Source organism: Scyliorhinus canicula, chromosome 18, assembly GCF_902713615.1.
Source record: "Scyliorhinus canicula chromosome 18, sScyCan1.1, whole genome shotgun sequence".
Classification (NCBI taxonomy): domain Eukaryota; kingdom Metazoa; phylum Chordata; class Chondrichthyes; order Carcharhiniformes; family Scyliorhinidae; genus Scyliorhinus; species Scyliorhinus canicula.
In genome coordinates, this window is record NC_052163.1 from 112234459 (window position 1) to 112260166 (window position 25708).

Consider the following 25708-nt stretch of genomic DNA (forward strand, 5'->3'; position numbering starts at 1 on the left):
TCAGTGAAAGGTGTTGGGTATATCAGTGTTACAGTGAGGGGTGTGGGGTACCTCAGGGTGATACAGTGAGGGTTGTGGGGTATATCAGAGTGTTACAGCGAAGGGTGTGGTGTATATCAGAGTGTTACAATAACAGGTGTGGGGTATATCAGAGTGCTACAGTGAGGGGTGTGGGATATATGAGTGTTACAGTAAGGGGAGTGGGGTATATCAGAGAGTTACAGTGAGGGGTGTGGTGTATATCAGAGTGTTTCAGTGAGGGGTTTGGGGTACATCAGAATATTAGAGGGAGGGATGTGGGGTATATCAGAGTGTTACTGTGAGGGGTGTGAGGTATATCAGAGTGTTTCAGTGAGGGGTGTGGGGTATATCAGAAAATTACAGTGAGGGGTGTGGTGTGTATCAGAGTATCACAGTGAGGGGTGTGGGGTACAGCAGATTGTTATAGTGAGGTGTGTGGGATATATCAGTGTGTTTCAGTGAAGGGTGTGGTGTATATCAGACTGTTACGGTGAGGGTTAGGTGGATTGGCCATGCTAAATTGCCCGTAGTGTAAGGTTATTGGGTGGATTGTTGGGTTACGGGTATAGGGTGGATACGTGGGTTTGAGTAGGGTGATCATTGCTCGGCACAACATCGAGGGCCGAAGGGCCTGTTCTGTGCTGTACTGTTCTATGTTCTAAGATGTGGCGTATATCAGAGTGTTACTGTGAGGGGCGTGGGGTATATCAGAGTGTTACAGTGAGGGGTGTGGGGTATATCAGAGTGAAGCAGTGAGGAGTGGGGGGTATATCAGAGTGAAGCAGTGAAAGATGTGGGGTATATCAGAGTGTTACAGTGAGGGTGTGGGGTATATCAGAGTGTTACAGTGAGGGGTGTGGGATATATCAGAGTAAAGCAGTGAGGAGTGTGGGGTATATCAGAGTGTTACAGTGAGGGGTGTGGGGTATATCAGAGTGTTACAGTGAAGGGTGTGGGGTATATCAGAGTGTTACAGTGAGGGGTGTGGGGTATATCAGAGTGAAGCAGTGAGGAGTGTGGGATATATCAGAGTGAAGCAGTGAAGGGTGTGGGGTATATCAGAGTGTTACAGTGAGGAGTGTGGGGTATATCAGAGTGTTACAGTGAGGGGTGTGGGGTATATCAGAGTGTTACAGGTAAGGGTGTGGGGTATATCAGAGTGTTACAGTGAGGGTGTGGGGTATATCAGAGTGTTACAGTGAGGGGTGTGGGGTATATCAGAGTGTTACAGTGAGGGGTGTGGGGTATATCAGAGTGAAGCAGTGAGGAGTGTGGGGTATTACAAAATGTTACAGTGAGGGGTGTGGGGTACATCAGAGTGTTTCAGTGAGGGGTGTGGGGTATATCAGAGTGTTACAGTGAGGGGTGTGGGGTATATCAGAGTGTTACAGTGAGGGGTGTGGGGTATATCAGAGTGAAGCAGTGAGGGGTGTGGGGTATATCAGAGTGAAGCAGTGAGGAGTGTGGGGTATTACAAAATGTTACAGTGAGGGGTGTGGGGTATATCAGAGTGTTTCAGTGAGGGGTGTGGGGTATATCAGAGTGTTACAGTGAGGGATATGGGGTATATCAGAGTGAAGCAGTGAGGAGTGTGGGGTATTACAAAATGTTGCAGAGAGGGATATGGGGTATATCAGAATGAAGCAGTGAAAGATGTGGGGTATATCAGAGTGAAGCAGTGAAAGATGTGGGGTATATCAGAGTGAAGCAGTGAGGAGTGTGGGGTATATCAGAGTGTTACAGTGAAAGATATGGGGTATATCAGAATGAAGCAGTGAAAGATGTGGGGTATATCAGAGTGAAGCAGTGAAAGATGTGGGGTATATCAGAGTGAAGCAGTGAGGAGTGTGGGGTATATCAGAGTGTTACAGTGAGGGGTGTGGGATATATCAGAGTAAAGCAGTGAGGAGTGTGGGGTATATCAGAGTGTTACAGTGAGGGGTGTGGGGTATATCAGAGTGTTACAGTGAAGGGTGTGGGGTATATCAGAGTGTTACAGTGAGGGGTGTGGGGTATATCAGAGTGAAGCAGTGAGGAGTGTGGGATATATCAGAGTGAAGCAGTGAAGGGTGTGGGGTATATCAGAGTGTTACAGTGAGGAGTGTGGGGTATATCAGAGTGTTACAGTGAGGGGTGTGGGGTATATCAGAGTGTTACAGTGAAGGGTGTGGGGTATATCAGAGTGTTACAGTGAGGGTGTGGGGTATATCAGAGTGTTACAGTGAGGGGTGTGGGGTATATCAGAGTGTTACAGTGAGGGGTGTGGGGTATATCAGAGTGAAGCAGTGAGGAGTGTGGGGTATTACAAAATGTTACAGTGAGGGGTGTGGGGTACATCAGAGTGTTTCAGTGAGGGGTGTGGGGTATATCAGAGTGTTACAGTGAGGGGTGTGGGGTATATCAGAGTGTTACAGTGAGGGGTGTGGGGTATATCAGAGTGAAGCAGTGAGGGGTGTGGGGTATATCAGAGTGAAGCAGTGAGGAGTGTGGGGTATTACAAAATGTTACAGTGAGGGGTGTGGGGTATATCAGAGTGTTTCAGTGAGGGGTGTGGGGTATATCAGAGTGTTACAGTGAGGGATATGGGGTATATCAGAGTGAAGCAGTGAGGAGTGTGGGGTATTACAAAATGTTGCAGAGAGGGATATGGGGTATATCAGAATGAAGCAGTGAAAGATGTGGGGTATATCAGAGTGAAGCAGTGAAAGATGTGGGGTATATCAGAGTGAAGCAGTGAGGAGTGTGGGGTATATCAGAGTGTTACAGTGAAAGATATGGGGTATATCAGAATGAAGCAGTGAAAGATGTGGGGTATATCAGAGTGAAGCAGTGAAAGATGTGGGGTATATCAGAGTGAAGCAGTGAGGAGTGTGGGGTATATCAGAGTGTTACAGTGAAAGATATGGGGTATATCAGAGTGAAGCAGTGAAAGATGTGGGGTATATCAGAGTGAAGCAGTGAAAGATGTGGGGTATATCAGAGTGAAGCAGTGAAAGGAAAGATGTGGGGTATATCAGAGTGAAGCAGTGAGGAGTATATCAGAGAAATTTGTAGCTGTTGAGTTTGTGCTGTCTGTGTTGAATGATATTGGAAGTGTGATTACGGGAAGCTTGTTGCTGTTTACCGTCCCATTAAGACTTCCCTGAACCATTCACCAATATACAGAGTGAGTCACTGCTCAGTCATTGACACTCGCCGAGGGATCGGCTTGAACAATCTCGTCGGCTGACTGGAATCGCAGGCACCCAGGCTAATTACAGGAAGGATTATTCAGTCTAACACAAGAGGCGGAATTGTGCAGAGAACGAGTGAGTTTTTTCACAAAAGTGAACACTGATGGAGTGGTGGGGGTTGTAGGGTGGGGCATTTGCAAGGATCAACTTGTCAAATTGCGGTGTGTAAGGTAGAAGACAGAGGAACTTCTTTGCAGACGGAACAGAGACTGTGAACATTCTGCAGCAGAAGCACCCAGTCCAACACACGTTAGTGGGAGAACACATGCGCCTGTTTTTGAAACATTTATCTGACAGACGTTTCCCACCCTCCATAAAAGTTATTAATTTTGAATTGACCAGCAGTGAAAGTATGATGTCTTCCCTCCTTTTCCTTCTTTCGTTCTGTCTGATGAAGCTGATTTTGTGCTCGGCACGTAAGTATCATTTTGAATACCAGTTGAGAAAATGACACTGATTGGTATGAAGGTACGATATAAGAGGTTACAGTGTTAATCTTGTGAGATGTGGAACACTGGATGCTCTGGATCCAGGGGAGCCAGTGCGAACTGTTAAATGTTGCCTGCTGGATCCAGAGGGGCAGTGTGAACCATACTGTACCTTAAATGTTTTTTTTCCGCTCTGAACTAATTTCTTGAATTCAGTCATGACTTAAGTTACAACTCATTGAGGGCAGCACAATGGCGCAATGGTTAGCACTGCTGCCTCACGGCGCAGAGGTCCCAGGTTCGATCCCGGCTCTGGGTCACTGTCTATGTGGAGTTTGCACATTCTCCCTGTGTTTGCGTGGGTTTCGCCCCCACAACCCAAAGATGTGCAAAGTAGGTGGTTGGCCAGGTTAAATTGCCCCATAATTGGAAAAAATGAATTGGGTACTCTAAATTAATTTTTTTTAAAGTTTCAAATCATTGCAATCCTGTACAATTGCACCTTCTAACATCCTTCAGCCAGCACCTCTTGACCAACGTGGGGTTCGGAGGATCTTAAAATACTTGCAATGTCAGGCCAGAAATGTATTTCTTTCTCTTTGTGTGATTAATGGTTAAGGCGAGGAGAAGAAAAAGGAAGAGAGAGAGAGAGAAAAGAACAAAGCGATAGAGTGGGGAATGCATAAATCTGAGACAGAAAGTAAAGGGAAAGAATGTGGTTGATCAAGAAATAAAATGGAGGACCCTCCAAAAGAACTGAAAGTTAAAAAGGGAGTGGAATAAAAGGAGGATTTAGTCGGAGCCTTGGGGCCCGGCACACCCCTTCCTTGGACAGAGGTTGGTGACAGGCCTTGAGGGCTGCTGCCGATGTTGAATGATTCTCTCTTCAGAGATGAGTGCCAGATCAGTACCGACCTGCCATTACATGGCGCGGAATGTGTGCTAGAGGCTGGTGAATGCCGACTGCGATCAATCCTTGGAATCAAGGCATCCGTTTGTTAGCAATTGGTGTGAGAGGGAGGGTTCAGCTTTGGGAGCAATTTGCAAGTACTTCCAATCAATTGCAGCATAGGTTAGATACAGAGTCAGGTTTCCCCTACATTGTCCATTTATGTACCTTGGCTCTGATTGCCAGCAGCTCCCTGGGATGAGAGTATATAACGCAGGTAACCTTCACCCTGTAAGTGTCTCATCGCAGCCACCCCCCTGCTCATCAGAGGCCTCCTGGTTGTCGGAACATCTGACACAACAGTTTTGAAGTATTTACCCAGTATTTGGCCCAACCAGTTTATGCCGGAGCTTATGTTCCACACAAGCCGCCTTCCATCATGCCTTATCTCACACTAACAACCTCATCTTTTGTTTCTTCACCCATGTGTTTATCTATAGCTTCCCTTTCAATGAATTTATTCACTGGTGGCACAGTGTTTAGCACGGTTGCCTCATCCCTCCAGGGACCTGGGTCCAATTCCGGCCTTGAGTGATTGCCTGTGTGGAGTTTGCACGTTCTCCCCGTGTCTGTGTGGGTTTCCTCCGGGTGCTCCAGTTTCCTCCTTCAGTCCAAAGATGCGCAGGTTAGTTGGATTGACCGTGCTAAAATTTCCCCTTAGTGTCCAAAGCAGTGCGGGTTAGGTGGGGTTACGGAGATAGGGCAGGGGATTGGGCCTAGGTAGGGTGCTCTTTCAGAGTCTCGATGGGCTGAATGGCCTCTTTCTGCACTGTAGGGATTCAATGGATCCACTTCCGATGGTAACATGTTCCACATTCCCACCACTCATTGGGTAATTGAAGTTTCTCCTGAATTCCTGATTGAATTTAATAATGATTATCTTAGGGCAGCACGGTGGCTTAGTGGTTAGCACAACCGCCTCACGGCGCTGAGGTCCCAGGTTCGATCCCGGCTCTGGGTCACTGTCCGTGTGGAGTTTGCACATTCTCCCCGTGTCTGCGTGGGTTTCGCCCCCACAACCCAAAAATGTGCAGAGTAGGTGGATTGGCCACGCTAAATTGCCCCTTAATTGGAAAAAAATAATTGGGTAATCTAAATTTATAAAAAAAAAATGATTATCTTATATTGATGACCCAATGGGCAGCACGGTGGCACAGTGGTTAGCATTGCTGCCTCACGGCGCCAAGGTCCCAGGTTCGCTCTGGGTCACTGTCCGTATGGTATGGAGTTTGCACATTCTCCCTGTGTCTGCGTGGGTTTCATCCCCACAACCCAAAGATGTGCAGGATAGGTCAATTGGCCCTTTATTGGAAAAAACAAATTGGGTACTCTGAATTCATTAAAAAAAAATTGATGATCCAATTCGTTCTGATCTTCTCCATAGTGGAAACATTTTTTTAAAATAAATTTAGAGTACCCAATTATTTTTTCCATTTAAGGGGCAATTTAGCGTGGCCAATCCACCTAACCTGCACATCTTTGGGTTGTGGGAGCGAAACCCACGCAGACACGGGGAGTATGTGTAAACTCCACACACACAGTGACCCAGAGCCGGGATCGAACCTGGGAACTCGGCACCATGAGGCAGCAGAGTTAACCACTGCGCCACCGTGCTGCCCCCAAAATGTCATTTAACCACTTTTTGCGACCCGAGACAGGACATATCAAAGCACTTCCTGACCAATGAAGTACTTTTCAATTGTGGTCACTTTCCCAATGTAGGAAAACTCTATCTCTTTTTTATAATAGGACTCACAGCCAAATGACACCAGCAGTTTACACTGTCAGGTTGGGCAGGATCTAGGACGGCACGGTGGCGCAGTGGTTAACTCTGCTGCCTCACGGCGCCGAGGTCCCGGGTTCGATCCTGGCTCTGGGACACTGTCCGAGTGGAGTTTGCACATTCTCCCCATGTCTGCGTGGGTTTCACCCCCACAACCCAAAGATGGGCAGGGTAGGTGGGTTGGCCACACTAAATTGCCCCTTAATTGGAAAAAAAAATAATCGGGTACTCTATAAATTTATTTTTTAAAAGGGTTGGGCGGGATTTAAACTCTGTTCCCAATGCACCACCCAGATCTACTCCCAAAACACTACGCTTGGTAGCGGAGTTGAATTTAGCTTCTGATCTAACACCAGACTGCAAGTCTACTCTCTGAAACACAGTCTGTTTTTAACCCCAAAGGAACTATCTCATTCTGTTACTGATCTCAACCTTGAGTTTGCTGGGCGATGAGAATTCAGGCTCCATTCCCAGTCTGTGCCTTTCATTCTTTTCAGGCAGGAAGAGTTGCAAAGAAGCCATAACTGGTAATAATATCAGAATAGAAAATCGTGTGTGTGAACGGACAGAACAACAACAGGAAATTGTCCTTATATAGCACCTTTAACATTGTCAAACCTCCCAAGGTGCTTGATGGGAGTATTATCAAGGAATATTTGACACCGGGCCGCACAAAAGGCAATTGGCCAAAAACGATATCAAAGAAACACATTTTAAGGGACATCTTAAAAGAGGAGAGAGAAGTAAAGAGGGAGAGAGGTTTAAGGGGTGAGTCCAGAGCTCAGGGCCTGGGTAGCTGAAGGTACAGCCACCGATGCACCGATGGCGGTGCGATGGGAATCCAAGGGTGGGTGGGGGGGGGGGGGGGGGGGGGGGGGGCGCTGGGGAAAGGGGGGTGCGTGCGCAAGAGCTCCAGACTCAGTCCAGCGTGCCACAGTGGGGGGAGGGCTGATCTGCGCGCAGGGGGTGCATTGTTCAGGGCTGGCGGCACTGTTGGGGGGTGGTCCGGGGCACACAAGCTGGCTGAAAGGAGGGACTGTTTCGCGGGCCGGGTCCGCGAGCTGCGTCTCCCATGAAGCTCGGAACGGCTGCTGTCGGCCGCCACCGTGTGCATGCGCGGCCATGGATCCGGCCTTTCCACGGGGAGTATCGGCAGCTAGAGCTCTATGCTGCCGTCCTGCTAGCCCCCAGCAAAACGGGTAATCGGTGGCAGTTTTGCGCCAGTTTTCCCGGCACTGTTCCCACGCTGGCGAGGGGACATGGCCCCAGAATCGGAGAATCCAGCTCATGATCTCTGTTCACACATGGAGAACAGCGACTTGGGCAACAACTCATTTCAGCTGTGGCTCAAGGAGTAACTCTCTCTCCTCTGGGTCAGAACATCACAATTTTGACGACATAAACCAGTGCGGTGCTGTACAATCTGAGGGAGTGCTGCACTGTCAGAGACAGCGTTGTACTGTCAGAGGGAGTGTTGTACTGTCTGAAGGAATGCTGCACTGTCAGAGACAGTGTTGTACTGTCAGAGGGAGTGTTGTACTGTCTGAAGGAGTGCTGCACTGTCTGGGGGAGTGCTGCACTGTCTGGGGTGTGCTGTATTGTCTGAGGGAGTGCTGCACTGTCAGAGACAGTGTTGTACTGTCAGAGGGAGTGTTGTACTGTCTGAGGGAGTGCTGCCTGTCTGAGGGAGTACTGCACTGTCTGAGGGAGTGCTGCACTGTCAGAGGGAGTGTTGTACTGTCTGAAGGAGTGCTGCACTGTCTGGGGGAGTGCTGCACTGTCTGGGGGAGTGCTGCACTGTCTGGGGGAGTGCTGCACCGTCTGAGGGAATGCTGCACTGTCTGGGGGAGTGCTGCACTGTCTGAGGGAGTGCTGCACTGTCTGAGGGAGTGCTGCACTGTCTGAGGGAGTGCTGCACTGTCTGGGGGAGTGCTGTACTGTCTGAGGGAGTGCTGCACTGTCTGGGGGAGTGCTGCACTGTCTGAGAGAGTGTTGTACTGTCAGAGAGAGTGCTGTACTGTCTGAGGGAGTGCTGTACTGTCAGAGAGAGTGCTGTACTGTCTGAGGGAGTGTTGCACTGTCTGAAGAAGTGCTGCACTGTCTGAGGGAGTGCTGTACTGTCTGGGGAAATGCTGCACTGTCTGAAGGAGTGCTGTAGTGTCTAAGGGTGTGCTGCAATGTCTGAGGGAGTGTTGTACTGTCTGGGGGAGTGCTGTACTGTCTGATGGAGTGCTGTACTGTCTGAAGGAGTGTTGCACTGTCTGAGGGAGTGTTGTACTGTCTGGGGGAGTGCTGTACTGTCTGGGGGAGTGCTGTACTGTCTGAAGGAGTGTTGCACTGTCTGAGGGAGTGCTGTACTGTCTGAGGGAGTGCTGCACTGTCTGAGGGAGTGCTGCACTGTCTGAGGGAGTGCTGCACTGTCTGAGGGAGTGCTGACTGTCTGGGGGAGTGCTGACTCTCTGGGAGGGGGAGGGTTGCACTGTCTTAGGAAATGCTGTACCATCTGAGGGAGTGCTGTACTGTCTGAGGGAGTACTGATTGTCTGAAGGAATATTGTACTGAATGAGGGATTGCTGCACTCTCTGGGGGAGTGCTGTACTGTCTGGGGGAGTGCTGTACTGTCTGAGGGAGTGCTGCACTGTCTGGGGGAGTGCTGCACTGTCTGAGTGTTGTACTGTCAGAGAGAGTGCTGTACTGTCTGAGGGAGTGCTGCACTGTCTGGGGGAGTATTGTACTGTCTGAGGGAGTGCTGCACTGTCTGAGGGAGTATTGTACTGTCTGAGGGAGTGCTGAACTGTCTGAGGGAGTGCTGAACTGTCTGAGTGTTGTACTGTCAGAGAGAGTGCTGCACTGTCTGAGGGAGTGCTGCACTGTCTGGGGGAGTGCTGCACTGTCTGAGGGAGTGCTGTACTGTCAGAGAGAGTGCTGCACTGTCTGAGGGAGTGCTGCACTGTCTGGGGGAGTATTGTACTGTCTGAGGGAGTGCTGCACTGACTGAGGGAGTATTGTACTGTCTGAGGGAGTGCTGCACTGACTGAGGGAGTATTGTACTGTCTGAGGGAGTGCTGCACTGACTGAGGGAGTATTGTACTGTCTGAGGGAGTGCTGTACTGACTGAGGGAGTATTGTACTGTCTGAGGGAGTGCTGCACTGACTGAGGGAGTATTGTACTGTCTGAGGGAGTGCTGCACTGTCTGGGGGAGTATTGTACTGTCTGAGGGAGTGCTGCACTGTCTGAGGGAGTGCTGTACTGTCTGGGGGAGTGCTGTACTGTCTGGGGGAGTGCTGCACTGTCTGAGGGAGTGCTGCACTGACTGAGGGAGTGCTGCACTGACTGAGGGAGTGCTGTACTGTCTGGGGGAGTATTGTACTGTCTGAGGGAGTGCTGCACTGTCTGAGGGAGTGCTGCACTGTCTGGGGGAATTCTGCACTGTCTGAAGGAGTGCTGTACTGCATGAGGGAGTGCTGCACTGTCTGGGGGAGTGCTGCACTGTCTGGGGGAGTGCTGCACTGTCTGGGGGAGTGCTGACTGTCTGGGGGAGTGCTGACTGTCTGGGAGGGGGAGGGTTGCACTGTCTTAGGAAATGCTGTACCATCTGAGGGAGTGCTGTACTGTCTGAGGGAGTACTGATTGTCTGAAGGAATATTGTACTGAATGAGGGATTGCTGCACTCTCTGGGGGAGTGCTGTACTGTCTGGGGGAGTGCTGTACTGTCTGAGGGAGTACTGACTGTCTGGCGGAGTGCTGCACTGTCTGAGGGAGTCCTGCACTGTCTGAGGAAGTACCGACTGTCTGAGGGAGTCCTGCACTGTCTGAGGGAGTCCTGTACTGTCTGAGAGAGTACTGACTGTCTGAAGGAGTGCTGTACTGTCTGGGGGAGTGCTGTACTGTCTGAGGGAGTGCTACCCTGTCCGAGGGAGTCCTGCACTGTCTGAGGGAGTGCTGCACTGTCTGAGGGAGTCCTGCACTGTCTGAGGGAGTGCTGCAGTGTCTGAAGGAGTGCTGCACTGTCTGGGGGAGTGCTGCACTGTCTGAGGGAGTGCTGCAGTGTCTGAAGGAGTGCTGTACTGTCTGAGGGAGTGCTGTACTGTCTGAAGGTGTGCTGCACTGTCTGAGGGAGTGCTGCACTGTCAGAGAGAGTGCTGCACTGTCTGAGGGAGTGCTGCCCTGTCTGAATGAATGCTGCACTGTCTGAGGGAGTGCTGCCCTGTCTGAGGGAGTGCTCACTGTCTGAGGGAGTACTGACTGTCTGAAGGAGTGCTGCACTGTCTGACGGAGTGCTGTACTGTCTGAGGGAGTGCTGTACTGTCTGAGGGAGTGCTGTACTGTCTGAGGGAGTGCTGCCCTGTCTGAGGGAGTGCTGTACTGTCTGAGGGAGTGCTGTACTGTCTGAGGGAGTGCTGCACTGTCTGAGGGAATCCTGCACTGTCTGAGGGAGTGCTGCACTGTCTGAGGGGGTGCTGCACTGTTTGAGGGAGTGCTGCGCTGTCGGAGGGAGTGCTGCACTGTCGGAAGGTGTGCTGCACTGTCTGAGGGAGTACTGACTGCCTGAGGGAGTGCTGCCTGTCTGAGGGAGTACTGCACTGTCTGAGGGAGTGCTGCCTGTCTGAGGGAGTACTGACTGCCTGAAGGAGTGCTGCACTGTCTGAGGGAGTCCTGCACTGTCTGAGGGAGTGCTGACTGTCTGGGGGAGTGCTGACTGTCTGGGAGGGGGAGGGTTGCACTGTCTTAGGAAATGCTGTACCATCTGAGGGAGTGCTGTACTGTCTGAGGGAGTACTGATTGTCTGAAGGAATATTGTACTGAATGAGGGATTGCTGCACTCTCTGGGGGAGTGCTGTACTGTCTGGGGGAGTGCTGTACTGTCTGAGGGAGTACTGACTGTCTGGGGGAGTGCTGCACTGTCTGAGGGAGTCCTGCACTGTCTGAGGAAGTACCGACTGTCTGAGGGAGTCCTGCACTGTCTGAGGGAGTCCTGTACTGTCTGAGAGAGTACTGACTGTCTGAAGGAGTGCTGTACTGTCTGGGGGAGTGCTGTACTGTCTGAGGGAGTGCTACCCTGTCCGAGGGAGTCCTGCACTGTCTGAGGGAGTGCTGCACTGTCTGAGGGAGTGCTGCAGTGTCTGAAGGAGTGCTGCACTGTCTGGGGGAGTGCTGCACTGTCTGAGGGAGTGCTGCACTGTCTGAGGGAGTGCTGCACTGTCTGAGGGAGTGCTGCACTGTCTGAGGGAGTGCTGCACTGTCTGAGGGAGTGCTGCACTGTCTGAGGGAGTGCTGTACTGTCTGAGGGAGTGCTGCACTGTCGGAGGGAGTGCTGCACTGTCTGAGGGAGTGCTGCAGTGTCTGAAGGAGTGCTACACTGTCTGAGGGAGTGCTGCACTGTCTGAGGGAGTGCTGTACTGTCTGAAGGTGTGCTGCACTGTCTGAGGGAGTGCTGCACTGTCTGAGGGAGTGCTGCACCGTTTGAGGGAGTCCTGCACTGTCTGAGGGAGTGCTGCAGTGTCTGAAGGAGTGCTGCACTGTCTGGGGGAGTGCTGCACTGTCTGAGGGAGTGCTGCAGTGTCTGAAGGAGTGCTACACTGTCTGAGGGAGTGCTGCACTGTCTGAGGGAGTGCTGTACTGTCTGAAGGTGTGCTGCACTGTCTGAGGGAGTGCTGCACTGTCTGAGGGAGTGCTGCACTGTCTGAGGGAGTGCTGTACTGTCTGAGGGAGTGCTGCACTGTCTGAGGGAGTTCTGTACTGTCAGAGAGAGTGCTGCACTGTCTGAGGGAGTGCTGTACTGTCAGAGAGAGTGCTGCACTGTCTGAGGGAGTGCTGCCCTGTCTGAATGAATGCTGCACTGTCTGAGGGAGTGCTGCCCTGTCTGAGGGAGTGCTCACTGTCTGAGGGAGTACTGACTGTCTGAAGGAGTGCTGCACTGTCTGAGGGAGTGCTGTACTGTCTGAGGGAGTGCTGTACTGTCTGAGGGAGTGCTGTACTGTCTGAGGGAGTGCTGCCCTGTCTGAGGGAGTGCTGTACTGTCTGAGGGAGTGCTGTACTGTCTGAGGGAGTGCTGCACTGTCTGAGGGAATCCTGCACTGTCTGAGGGAGTGCTGCACTGTCTGAGGGGGTGCTGCACTGTTTGAGGGAGTGCTGCGCTGTCGGAGGGAGTGCTGCACTGTCGGAAGGTGTGCTGCACTGTCTGAGGGAGTGCTGCACTGTCTGAGGGAGTACTGACTGCCTGAGGGAGTGCTGCCTGTCTGAGGGAGTACTGCACTGTCTGAAGGAGTGCTGCACTGTCTGAGGGAGTCCTGCACTGTCTGAGGGAGTGCTGTACTGTCTGAGGGAGTGCTGCACTGTCTGAAGGAGTGCTGTACTGTCTGAGGGAGTCCTGCACTGTCTGAGGGAGTGCTGTACTGTCTGGGGGAGTGCTGCACTGTCTGAGGGAGTGCTGTACTGTCTGAAGGAGTGTTGCACTGTCTGAGGGAGTGCTGTACTGTCTGAAGGAGTGCTGCACTGTCTGAAGGAGTGCTGCACTGTCTGAAGGAGTGCTGCACTGTCTGATGGAGTGATGTACTGTCTGAGGGAATGCTACACTGTCTGGGGGAGTGCTGCACTATCTGAGGAAGTCCTGCACTGTCTAAGGGAGTGCTGTACTGTCTGAGGGAGTGTTGCACTGTCTGAGGGAGTCCTGCACTGTCTGAGGGAGTCCTGCACTGTCTGAAGGAGTGCTGCACTGTCTGAAGGAGTGCTGCACTGTCTGATGGAGTGATGTACTGTCTGAGGGAATGCTACACTGTCTGGGGGAGTGCTGCACTATCTGAGGGAGTGCTGCACTGTCTGAGGAAGTCCTGCACTGTCTAAGGGAGTGCTGTACTGTCTGAGGGAGTCCTGCACTGTCTGAGGGAGTGCTGTACTCTCTGAGGGAGTGCTGCCTGTCTGAGGGAGTCCTGCACTGTCTGAGGGAGTGCTGTACTGTCTGGGGGAGTGCTGCACTGTCTGAGGGAGTGTTGCACTGTCTGAGGGAGTGCTGTACTGTCTGGGGGAGTGCTGCACTGTCTGAGGGAGTGCTGCACTATCTGGGGGAGTGCTGCACTGTCTGAAGGAGTGATGCCCTTTCTGAGGGAGTACTAACTGCCCGAAGGAGTGTTGTACTGTCTGGGGAAATGCTGCACTCTATGAAGGAGTGCTGTACTGTCTTAGGGAGTTCTGCAATGTCTGAGGGAGTGTTGTACTGTCTGGGGGAGTGATGCACTGTCTGAAGGAGTGATACACTGTCTGAGGGAGTGTTGTGCTGTCTGAAGGAGTGCTGCACTGTCTGAGGGAGTGCTGCACTGTCTGAGGGAGTGCTGCACTGTCTGAGGGGGTGCTGCACTGTTTGAGGGAGTGCTGCGCTGTCGGAGGGAGTGCTGCACTGTCGGAAGGAGTGCTGCACTGTCTGAGGGAGTGCTGCACTGTTTGAGGGAGTTCTGTATCTTCTGAAGGAGTGCTGCACTGTCTGAAGGAGTGCTGCATTGTCTGAGGGGGTGCTGCACTGGTTGAGAGAGTGCTGCACTGTCTGGGGGAGTGCTGCACTGTCGGAGGGTGTGCTGCACTGTTTGAGGGAGTACTGACTGCCTGAAGGAGTTTTGTACTGTCTGGGGAAATGCTGCACTGTCTGAGCGAGTGCTGACTGTCTGGGGGGAGGGGGGGGGGGGGGGGGGGGGAGGGGAGGTTGAGTGCACTGTCTGAGGAAATGCTGTACCATCTGAGGAAATGCTGTACCACTGGAGGGAGTGCTGCTCTGTCGGAAACGCAGCCTTTGACATGAGACTTAAACTGAGAGCCTGTCTCCCTCCTCAGTTGAACATTGAGGATTCCCCTGGCCACTCTTTATAAAACAGCAAGGGCGTCCTCTCTGGTACCCTGTGCCAAATCACAGAAACAGGCGATTTGGTAATTGAAGTATGTGGGATCTTGCTGTGCATAAATTCGCTGCAAATTATTGTTTTTAACTGAATAACTGTGAAACTATACCTCAACTTTCAGGGAAGAAATCTGAGCGAGATAGGTTCAGATTTTTTCACTATATAAACCACTTTAAGCGGTTCTTTCTGTTCCCTTCCTTCACAGCTCTTGCTGTGGTCGTGCCCCAGGATCCGATCCTGACCATTGGGTCATCGCTGACCGCCACCTGCATTATAAACTCTGAGGTGAACGTGGACTCCCATGAACTCTACTGGACGCTGAACGGCCAGAAGCTTCCCTCGGAGCTGTACACGCTGGTGAACAGCAGTGCACTGAGGGTGATGGTGCATGGGCTGAATGGGTCACGGCAGCAATCTGGCGACAATCTCGTGTGTCACCGAGTGGACGGCAGGATTCTCGCCGGGTCCTGTCTCTACGTGGGCCGTAAGTTTCTCTCGCCTCTCTCGCAGTGTTCTCCACTGGCACCGGGAAACTTTGTACTGCACTAGTGTGATGTGAATATGCGTTCACATTTATTTTTAAGAGTGTGGAAATGTGAGATCTTGCTTATTTGTATATCAACTGAAGGTCTGACCACACATCCTCAACCAGCACTTAGACTACCTATTTTCACCTCTTTAACATTGCCTACCTGTACCATGCCTCATTCATGTGCTGCTGAAATGCCTCATTAATGTCTTTACTATTAGACCTGACATTTTGAATATTCTCCTGTCCAGCTTCCCATTACCAGCCTCCATCAACTTTTTTTTCCAAATTAAGGGGCAATTTCGTGAGGCCAATCCACCTAGCCTGCACATCTTTGTGTTGTGGGGGCGAAACCCTTGCAAGCATTTTTTTTTCTTTTTTTATAAATTTAGAGTACCCAATTCTTTTTCTAATTAGGGGGCAATTTAGCGTGGCCAATCCACCTAGCCTGCACATCCTGGGTTGTGGGGGTGAAACCCACGCAGACACGGGGAGAATGTGCAAACTCCACACGGACAGTGACCCAGAGCCGGGATCGAACCTGGGACCTCGGCGCCGTGAGGCAGCTGTGCTAACCCACTGCGCCACCGTGCTGCCCCCACCCTCCATAAACTTGAACTCGTCTGGAACCTCGCTGCCTGCATCGTAACCAGCACCCAAGTCCTGTTTATCCATCACCCTGGACTTGCTGACATACACAGGTCCTCAGTCTGGCATCGGCTCAATTGTAAAATTCTCATCCTTGCCTACAAATCCCTCCATGGCCTCACCCCCTTCCAATGCCGATAACCTTCCCCAGCTCCACAGCCCTCGGAGAAGTCTGCACTTCTCCAATTCTGGCCTCTTACGCAGACCCGATTTTAATTGCTCCACCATTGCCGCCTGTACCTTCAGCCTAAATCTCTGAAATTCCTTTCCCGAAACCTCTCCACCTTTCTCTCCTACCTCTTTGGCCAAAATCTTGGCTGTCTGTAATATCTCCTTGTGTGACTCGCTGTTAAATTTTGTTTGTGAAGCGCCCTTAGTGTTTTACGACATTAAAGGTGCTTTATAAAAGCAAGTTGTTGTTTTATGTGTGTGTATATATGTAAACATCTGTGTGCAAATTTGTATGCGAGTGTCTGCGTGTGTAAATATATGAGTGTGTGTTACGGAGACTGATGTTAAACCTTTTCTCTAGAACAATGCAAATTGGCACCGCATTTTATTGATCTGTTGAACATGTAAGTCTGTTCTGCTGGAGAACTGAGCTGGAGGACAATGCTTCATTGACTCGATGCCCGAGCCTTTAATAGAAACTGTAAATGTTGGAAAGCAGGTTTGGCAGCACTTGTGGGGAGAAAAACAGTGTTAACGTTTCAGGCCAATGGCCTTTCAGCAGGACAGTCTGTGCGATCCCAGTGGTAGCAATTGGCCTCAGTGGCCCAGGAGGTGGAGGGGGTGAGAGAGAGAGAATAGAGGGGGCCAGATTTTCAAAGGGCCAAGGGGATCTGCTCATCCGCCAATTAACTTAAGTTCCTCAAGTAGAAGCAGACTACTGCGGATGCTGGAATCTGATTCAAAAACAGAAAATGCGGCAGCACGGTGGCACAGTGGGTTAGCCCTGCTGCCTCACGGCGCCGAGGTCCCAGGTTCGCTCCCCGCCTCTGGGTCACTGTCCGTGTGGAGTTTGCACATTCTTCCCGTGTTTGTGTGGGTTTCGCCCCCACAACTCAAAGATGTGCAGGGTAGGTGGATTGAACACCTTAAATTGCCCCTCGATTGGAAAAAAATGAATTGGGTACACTAAATTTATTTAAAAAAAACACAGAACATGTTGGAAAAACTCAGCAGGCCCGACAGCGTCTGTGGCAAAAAAAAAATAAGTTAACGATTCAAGTCTGCATGACTCTTCTTCAGAGCTCCTATCCAATGGAGAATGGCATTTTAAAACTTTATTCCAGCAAACTTGAACGGTCTGGTCTATTTTAGTGCAAGGTTGTCAAGTGTGTTGCGGGGCAAAATAAAGTTTATCTTCCTTTGTCTTAAAACTTTTTATTAATGCGCCTACTTGTGTTTGTGCAAGTGCTGGACCTTAATGTTTCCTGCTCGCCTGCATGCAGCAGTGCTGATGCTACAGGACCGCAGAGGAACTGCCTGCTCCAATCAGCAAGGCAGCAGCAGCCCCCAACATGGCTGCCGTCTGCCTTTGCCACTGATGTCAGGATGAAGAGGCTGCGAGAGAGGCTGGTTCTCCCCTCATGACTCAACAATTGGTCACGGGTCTCTCTATCTCCCTTTTGTCTTTCTGGCAAGGCCAGCGGTCACCTAAGGCGGGCAGATTTTGTTGGATGTAATCCTAGTTATTGTCAGATGACACCTCAGTCCCACCACTGGTTACCCGACACATCTGTCGTTATGGAACGCCAATTGAAAGGTGAATATAGCCTGATTAAATGTTTCTGACTGTCAGGTAATCAATCTGGAAGAGGGGCCATAGCCTCAGGAAAATGATTCAATCACTTTGGTCTGGGATCAGGAGAAACATCTTCAGAGGGTTGTGAATTTTTAGAATTCTCACTATTCTAATACAGTGAGCTGTAAATACACAGTTATTCAGATGTTCAAGACAGAGTTGATAAGGTTTTGGGCACTGATGTAATCATGGGATAGGGTGGGAAAATTGAGTTGATGTAAAAGACCAGTCGTGACCCCATGGAGCAGGGTCTTGGGGCTGTGTGGCTGAGCCCTGATCCTATTTCCTAAAAGGGTTGAGTCACACCATTTCCAGCTGATAGCTTTGTTGGAACCAACAATTCTACGGACACGTGCTTGTAGGATTAGAATAGCGGTTTTAATATACTCACAACAGAGCCAGCCTATTAGCCATTGAACTTTCGGTGAACTGGCCAGCTGACCATGTGGCACTGATCTTTATACAGCAGCTTCCAGGGGAGGAGTCCTGGGCAGAGCCAAGGGAGAAGACCCGTACAACTCGAGCATTCCCAAAGCTACTCCCCCTGGAGGACAGGTAGTGCAACTGCACTTACAATACAGACACATGTATATACAGATTATAAACCGGTGTGAATCACATTCACCACAAGCTTCTGAAACAGGACTGGTCCCATTGCACGATAGAATGTGATCCATTGAGCAGGTGTCACCTGAAAAGGTTTGAGACAGTGAAACCGTTACAGTGTTGTGAGTGTGGCTCGCAGAGTGTTTTAATATTTGCCTGTTTCTCTCTCACGCAGTTCCCCCCGAAAAACCCACCAACATCACCTGTTGGTCAAAGAACACAAAGGACCTTACCTGTAAATGGAGCCCAGGAGGCGAGGGCGAGTCCTTCCTCCGTACAAAATACACACTGAAATTCAAGCTAAGGTAAGGCAGCAAAACGTTTTAAAAATAAATTTAGAGTACCCAATTAGTTTTTTTCAATTAAGGGGCAATTTAGTGTGGTCAATTCACCTAGCCTGCACATCTTTGTGTTGTGGGGTGGGGCCCACACAAACATGGGGAGAATGTGCAAACTCCACACGGACAGTGATCAGGAGCCGAGATGGAAGCGTCATGAGACCTCAGTGCTAACTACTGCGCCACTGTGCCGCCCTGTAAGGCAGTAAAACTGAGAATCCAGTTCCTTGTTCGTCAATGCAAGATCAATGGACCCAGATTAAATCGACTCAATTCAGTGATTTTAAAATAACCCATTAGAGAGCAAAAACCACCAGTATTCTCCAACCCCACACCGGGTCGGAGAATCCTCGGAGGGCGGGGGGGGGGGGGGGGAGAATCACGCCACCCCGACGCCGACTCGCCGATTCTCCGGCGATGATTCTCGGGTTGCTGCGGGTTCGCGCCGTGCCGGTTGGGGGCCGTTGAAAGCGCCCCCCCGCCGGCGATTCTCCGGGCCACGACGGTCTGTGTGCCCGCCGAGTTCAGCCAAGTCCCGCCGGCGTGGGTTACGTATGGTCCACACGGCAGGACCTTGGAGCTCTGTCTGCGGGGGCCGTCCTGGTTGGGGGGGGGGGGATCAGACCCCGGGGGGGCCACCATGTGGCCTGGCCCGAGATCAGGGTCTACCGATTGGCGGGCGGGCTGGTTCCGTGGGAGCCTATGTTCCTCCGTGCCGGGCCCCTGTAGGGCTCCGCCATATTGCCCGGGGGCCGGTGCGGATATGAAAACGCACGCGCTTGCGCGAAGTCACGTCGGCTGTGGTGCGCATGCGAGAATTTGCGCCGACCATGGCGCGCCGGCTTTCGGGCACTGGAGCTGCGGAGACCGCTCCGTCACCATACTAGCCCCCTGGGAAGAGGTGGATAGCCGCCAGGTGAGGCCTGTTGACGCCGGCGTGGCTTGCACCACTTTTCACGCCGGCGTCAGAACGTGGCCGCAGGATTGGAGAATCCTGGCCCATATGTCCAAGTTTGTGAGTGACGCACAGATTGGTGGAATAATGAGCAATGTAGACAGGAGCATAAAATTACAAAGAAACATTGCTGGATTAAATCAGTAGGTAAAACTGCAGCAGATGGATTTCAACAGAGGTAAGTGTGAGATCATCCATTATGGACCAAAAAACTGAAACCGTTAAGTGTTAGTAAAATGGTGAAAAGTTTGGAAGATTGGGAGTCCACATAGTGTTAGGTGTCCATGTATAGATCACCAAAATGTAGTCATTACCATGCAAATTAGAGCACATGTGAATAGTTGTGGGCTACACACATTTAGAAAGGTATATTGGCCTTAACTGCAGTGCCAGAATGATACCAATGGGTAGATTATAACAGAGGTTACCTGTAATGATGCTCTTTCAGAGACTCAATTACTGAACACAAAAGGTATTTATTCATAAGAATTGTTCAGCAGCTGCATGGCTGTAGTTAGCTCCCAAAATGTCTCTTTGCCAAGACAGCTCCACCCCTTGGGGTGATTCCCCACTCTGAGTCCCAATTGTTCCCCTAGGTCAGGTGACCCTTTTCTGCTGTGTTGCTCTTAAAGGGACAATCACCACACCCCTCTCCCTTTAACACCTTTATATAATCTTCAAAAACTAAACTACTCAGTCCTAAATTCTAACTAAACATTATATAAATGAGTTGGACAAGTATAACTTGAGTCCGTGAGGGGTTTATCTGTTTCTTGTAGATGGCGTAATTCTGTAGTCTGAGATGCGTCCACAAGATCGACATTAACAGCAATAACGGGTACCCCATCTGGCACAAGCAGTTCAGCACTACCTGTTTCCATGGAGATATCAGTTATGTCAAAAACAGGCTGATCATTAACTTCTGTGCTCACGGGTTCAGAAATATTTCTTGATGGCAACATTTGTCTCTCTACTCCTCAACTAATCCATGTGTTTACGAACAACCCATCCCTCCATATCTACTAGGTACGACAGGGGTACGTCTCAGAGACAATAATTCCGGGAATCTAACTTTAAAAAAAATAAATTTAGAGTACCCAATTCATTTTTTCTAATTAAGGGGCAATTTAGCATATTCAATCCACCTACCTTGCACATCTTTGGGTTGTGGGGGCGAAACCCACGCAAACACGGGGAGAATGTGCAAACTCCACACGAACAGTGACCCAGAGCCAGGATTGAACCTGGGACCTCGGCGCCGTGAGGCAACAGGGCTAACCCACTGTGCCACCGCCGGGAATCTAACTTGATCCACTCCCAAAGTTTCATATTATGACACCATGTCATATTATGTACTTAATATGGGTTTTTGTTATGTTGCAGTGATGGTTGCTCATTGATAAGACCTTGAGACTTGTGTGTTTAAACAAAAATACTTTTAATAGTCAGCTTTAACTATGGTCAGTTCCAAATATGGTCTTCCATGTCACGGTTCCATTTAGGCTTGCTCTCTACCAAGTTTTGTCCTGACTGTTCTCTCACCACATGACTACATACATCACTCTGTGGGTGGTGCCACTCTCCAGTCGCACGTTAGTCCTTGCTCTGCCAAGCACATTTCATTGTAATGCATGCAGGCACATATCAGCACATTACCACTTTAAATGTATCACCTCTTTAAGGATATTGCTGCTTTAAGACTGCAAAGTTAGCTTTTTCCCCTGCACAGGGGTCCTGAATGTAGGAATTTCAGAGATGTTGTATTATAGGTATTTGGTTCAGAAAGAGCTAATAGCCTGGGCTAGTGTGTGTATGATTGCTGCAGTAACATTTCAAAGAATTCTGGTTTGAAAGGTTTGGAAGCCAGAGGTGCAATTAAGACATCGTAAAAGCTTGGGCTAATGGAGTTTGTTGGATTAAGGGTTCCCTGTGGATTAATTAGATTTCAGATAGGTAAGATGATGGGAGGAGCTAAGGCATCAGGCATTTTGGAGAAAATCAGTTTATTAAGCAGTTTAGTTGAGTTTTAGATTGGGATATGAGCAGAAGTCAAGCATCAGCTCTCACTGCAGTTCAGTTAAAGGTATGTCTATAGACAGAATAATAGTGTGGCTAGAAGGTGCGCTGAGACAAGCTGAGAGGCAGCTTCTGAAGAAATACAGCCAGAGTTTCTGCATGGTTCTCACAAGGTTCAGGGGCGGGATTCTCCAAACGCCCCGCCGGTTCGGAGAATCGCCGGGGGCCGGCGTCAATCCCGCCCCCGCCGTGTCCCGAATTCTCCGCCACCAGAGATTTGGCGGGGGCAGGAATCGCTCCGCGCCGGTCTCCCTCCCCCCCCCCCCCGGCGATTCTCCGGCCCGCCGCTGTCAAGCCTCTCCAGCCAGTGTGGATCAAACCACCTACCTTACCGGCGGAAGTAGGCGACGCGAGCGGGCTCCGGGATCCTGGGGGGGGGGGGCGTGGGGCGATCTGGCCCTGGGGGGGGGGGGGTGCCCCCACGGTGGCCTAGCGCGCGATCGGGGCCCACTGATCGGCGGGCGGGCCTGTGCCGTAGGGGCATTTTTTTCCTTCCGCCTTTACCATGGTCTTCACCATGGCGGAGGCGGAAGTGACCCCCTCCCCTGCACATGCGCGGGGTTGACGTCAGCAGGCGCTGACGCTCCGGCGCGTGCGCGGACTTACGCCGGCTGGAGAAGTCCCTTCGGCCCCGACTGGCGTGGCGCCAAAGGCCGTCCACGCCAGCCGGCGGAGCACCAACCAATCCGGCGAGGGGCCGACGCCCGAGTGGTTCACGCCACTCCATCACGCTGGGACCCCCCGCCCCGCCGAGTAGGGGAGAATCCCGGCCCAGGTCTTTTCTTTAAAACACTCTCAAAGAACATCACTGTAAAGCAAGCATGCCTGGGTCTGCCATTGTATTTGAAAGTGGATTGAGAGCTGAGATGGTTTTGAGTGAAAGTATAGATTATAATTAAGGGTTATTGTGTCACTGTATTGAATAGCATTGTTTAAGGGGTAATTGTAAGCCATTTTTCTTGTGTGATGTTAAAGATATTTTACTACTGTGTTAGGAATGAAATTTGATTTAATATACCACATCCCTATTTTACGTGAAATCACTCCTGGAGCGAAGCATCCTTTCCTCAGTCTTACAAAGTTAAAATAAAACATTGGGGTTTCTGTCCAGTATCCCTGCGTCACTGTTGGGATCTGGTTCTGGATCGCAATACAGGCTGTCCATGCTCAGACACAGGTTGGCTTCCTTTTCCAGGTGTATTTTGCAACAAATGTATCAATGCAGGTGCAGAGTTTTCTGAACTGTTCCTTTTTGTTTTACTCTTAAAGCTACAACACTGCTTTCTCGCGACAACTTTAAAAAAAAAGATTTTGAGCTTTATTTTAAAAAAAATTTAGAGTACCCAATTAATTTTTCCAATTAAGGGGCAATTTAGCGTGGCCAATCCACCTACCCTGCACATCTTTGGTTTGTGGGGGCGAAACCCACGCAAACACGGGGAGAATGTGCAAACTCCACACGGACAGTGACCCAGAGCCTGGATTAAACATGGGACCACTGCGCCACCGTGCTGCCCAGTTTTGAACTTTACTAACTGCAGCAATTATTTGCCAAATTCCTTCTTTATATAAAGGTTGAGAATTTTTTTATTTTTTTATTTTTAAAATAAATTTAGAGTACCTAATTATTTTTTTTAGGGTCAATTTAGTGTGGCCAATCTACTTAACCGGCACATCTTTGGGTTGTGGGGGTGAAACCCACGTAGACACGGGGAGAATGTGCAAACTCCACATGGATGGTGACCTGTGGCCAGATTGAACATGGGGCTGTGAGGCAGCAGTGCTAACCACTGCGCCACCGTGTTGCCCAAAGGTTGAGAATTTCTCAGCTTGATTGAAGTTCATCAGTGCAGGGATTACTGCCACAGGAACCCCCGCAGGCTCTCCCCCGAGCCTGCACACCGGGAGCCCGAAACTCAGTTTCAGCCTTTTGTTCTTGCCGCGCTTCAGAAGTCCTCGCTGTAGCTCACTTTGGCTTTCTTTTTTAATTTAAATCACTGCTTTCTCTGTGCTCTTCTTCAAAACCCTTCGCAGCAGTTCCATTTTTTTAATATGTTATTTTTCTCTAAACTTAAAGCCATGGCTCTTGCTTTGTAGGATTAGTTTTCCTTGTTTTTCCCCGTTGCTTTTCTTTTGACTCCGTCGGCCAATTTAGGTTTCTTCTGTGTCTATTCCTCAGCCTCTCCAATGCATTGAGCCTCCTGGATCAGCTCCGGACCAGAATGTAGGTGCAGGTGCTTCTCCCTATTTCATTCACCCTTCTCGTGGATTCTGACCCAGGGGTCTTGCCATGTTCTCTGTTTCATGCATCTTCTAACCGCCCATCTTTTCCCATTCTACCGTACTCAGGGTCTGGCAATATCTTAAATGGGTCATTAATAACTTCCATTAATTCAGGATACTCACATGTGTCGAGCCAGAGGCGGCGCATGATAATTTATCCTCGTCGCCGGATGTGAAGATGCACTTTCAGAGATTCCATTAGCGAACACAAAAGGTATTGATTGATAAGAATTGTTCAGCAGTCACATGGCTGCAGCTGGCTCCCAAAATATCTCTTTTCCTCAGAGAGCTCCACCCCCTGGGGTGATTCCCCACTCTGAGCCCCAATTGGTCCCCCAAGCCAGGTGACCCTTTTCTGCTGTGTTGCTCTTGAAGGGACAATCAGCACATTTCCTAAACTAGGTAAGGTGTTTAAAAAATAAATTTAAAGTACCCAATTATTTTTTTCCAATTAAGGGGCAGTTTAGTGTGGTCAATCCACCTAGCCTGCACATCTTTGGGTTGTGGGGGTGAAACCCACGCAGACACGGGGGAGAAAGTGCAATATCCACACGGACAGTGACCCAGAGCCAGGATCGAACCCGGGTCCTCAATGCCGTAGGAAGCAGTGCTAACCACTGCACCACCGTTCTGCCCATATACTAGGTAAGGTTAAGGGGTGATTACGCTTCCTTTTAGGATTTTGAAAGGAAGCAACTGGGTAGATAAGAGAGAAACGTTTCCCCCCCAGTTGGGTCGTCATTGGGGAAGGAGCCAGAGAGTGTAACTGTTTGAGTAGCTCTTTTAAAGGGCTGTCACAAGTACAATGGGCTGAATGGCTGTAAGATTCTGTGGGATGGTACAAAATGGGAGATGGTGAAATCAGTGTAAATAGGAAGACATGAATCCTGTTGCAGTCACTGTCACCTGTTTAATGCTATTGCAGAGAGTCAAAGCCCACCCCCGTGAATCTGCTATTGTAAAGATGCCCCGTTGCTTTCCTCAGGTGGTACGGTAAAGAGAATGAATGCCAGGAGATGGGCACAGCTGGATTGAACTCTTGCTACATTCCCAAGGATCTTGCTCTCTTCACTCCATATGAAATCTGGGTCGAGGCATCAAACAAATTGGGGTCTGCAGCTTCTGACATCATCTCTCTGGACATCTTGGACGTGGGTGAGAGATTTCTGCGAGGTGTTTTGGTGTATGACTGGGGGGGCTGGAGATTTAAAATGTCAAAATATAAATGATACACATCCGGGGTGGCCTCTCGTGAGTCAGTGTTGAAAATACACCGTCTGTGTGCTACTGATCCAAACACAGTGGAATGGCACATTTCAACCCATTACACACACAGTCAGTGCTGGGACACACAGTCCTGATACACACACACACACACAGTCAGTGCTGGGGGACACAGTCCTGATACAAACACACACACAGTCAGTGCTGGGACACACAGTCCTGTTACACACACACACACACAGTCAGTGCTGAGACACTCAGTCCTGTTACACACACACACAGTCAGTGCTGAGACACTCAGTCCTGTTATACATACACACACAGTCAGTGCTGAGACACTCAGTCCTGTTACACACACACACACACACAGTCAGTGCTGAGACACACAGTCCTGTTACACACACACACACAGTCAGTGCTGGGACACTCAGTCCTGTTACACACACACACACAGTCAGTGCTGAGACACTCAGTCCTGTTACACACACACACACACACAGTCAGTGCTGAGACACTCAGTCCTGTTACACACACACACACACACACACACAGTCAGTGCTGAGACACTCAGTCCTGTTACAGACACACACACAGACACACAGTCAGTGCTGGGACACTCAGTCGTTACACACACACACAGTCAGTGCTGAGACACTCAGTCCTGTTACACACACACACACACACACACACAGTCAGTGCTGAGACACTCAGTCCTGTTACACACACACACAGTCAGTGCTGAGACACTCAGTCCTGTTACACACACACACACAGACACACAGTCAGTGCTGGGACACTCAGTCCTGTTACACACACACACACACAGTCAGTGCTGAGACACTCAGTCCTGTTACACACACACACACACACACACACAGTCAGTGCTGAGACACTCAGTCCCGTTACACACACACACACAGTCAGTGCTGAGACACTCAGTC

At 50.2% G+C, this 25708-nt stretch overlaps 2 protein-coding genes across 2 annotated transcripts in view; one reads left to right on the plus strand and one right to left on the minus strand.

The window, feature by feature from the left end:
- The first annotated feature begins 3365 nt into the window (after positions 1-3365).
- LOC119953030 (cytokine receptor-like factor 1) overlaps positions 3366-25708 on the plus strand; it is a 33188-nt gene continuing 10845 nt past the window's right edge. Inside the window, exons 1-4 of the mRNA XM_038776804.1 lie at positions 3366-3670; positions 14507-14785; positions 18067-18196; positions 24529-24698. Of these exons, the coding sequence (XP_038632732.1) occupies positions 3520-3670; positions 14507-14785; positions 18067-18196; positions 24529-24698 (730 nt within the window). The 5' untranslated portion in view covers positions 3366-3519. The remainder of the gene's footprint in view (positions 3671-14506; positions 14786-18066; positions 18197-24528; positions 24699-25708) is intronic.
- The window catches only part of rex1bd (required for excision 1-B domain containing), a 31155-nt gene continuing 29886 nt past the window's right edge, over positions 24440-25708 (minus strand). Inside the window, exon 5 of the mRNA XM_038776807.1 lies at positions 24440-24741. Coding sequence (XP_038632735.1) covers positions 24672-24741 — 70 coding nt within the window. The 3' untranslated portion in view covers positions 24440-24671. The remainder of the gene's footprint in view (positions 24742-25708) is intronic.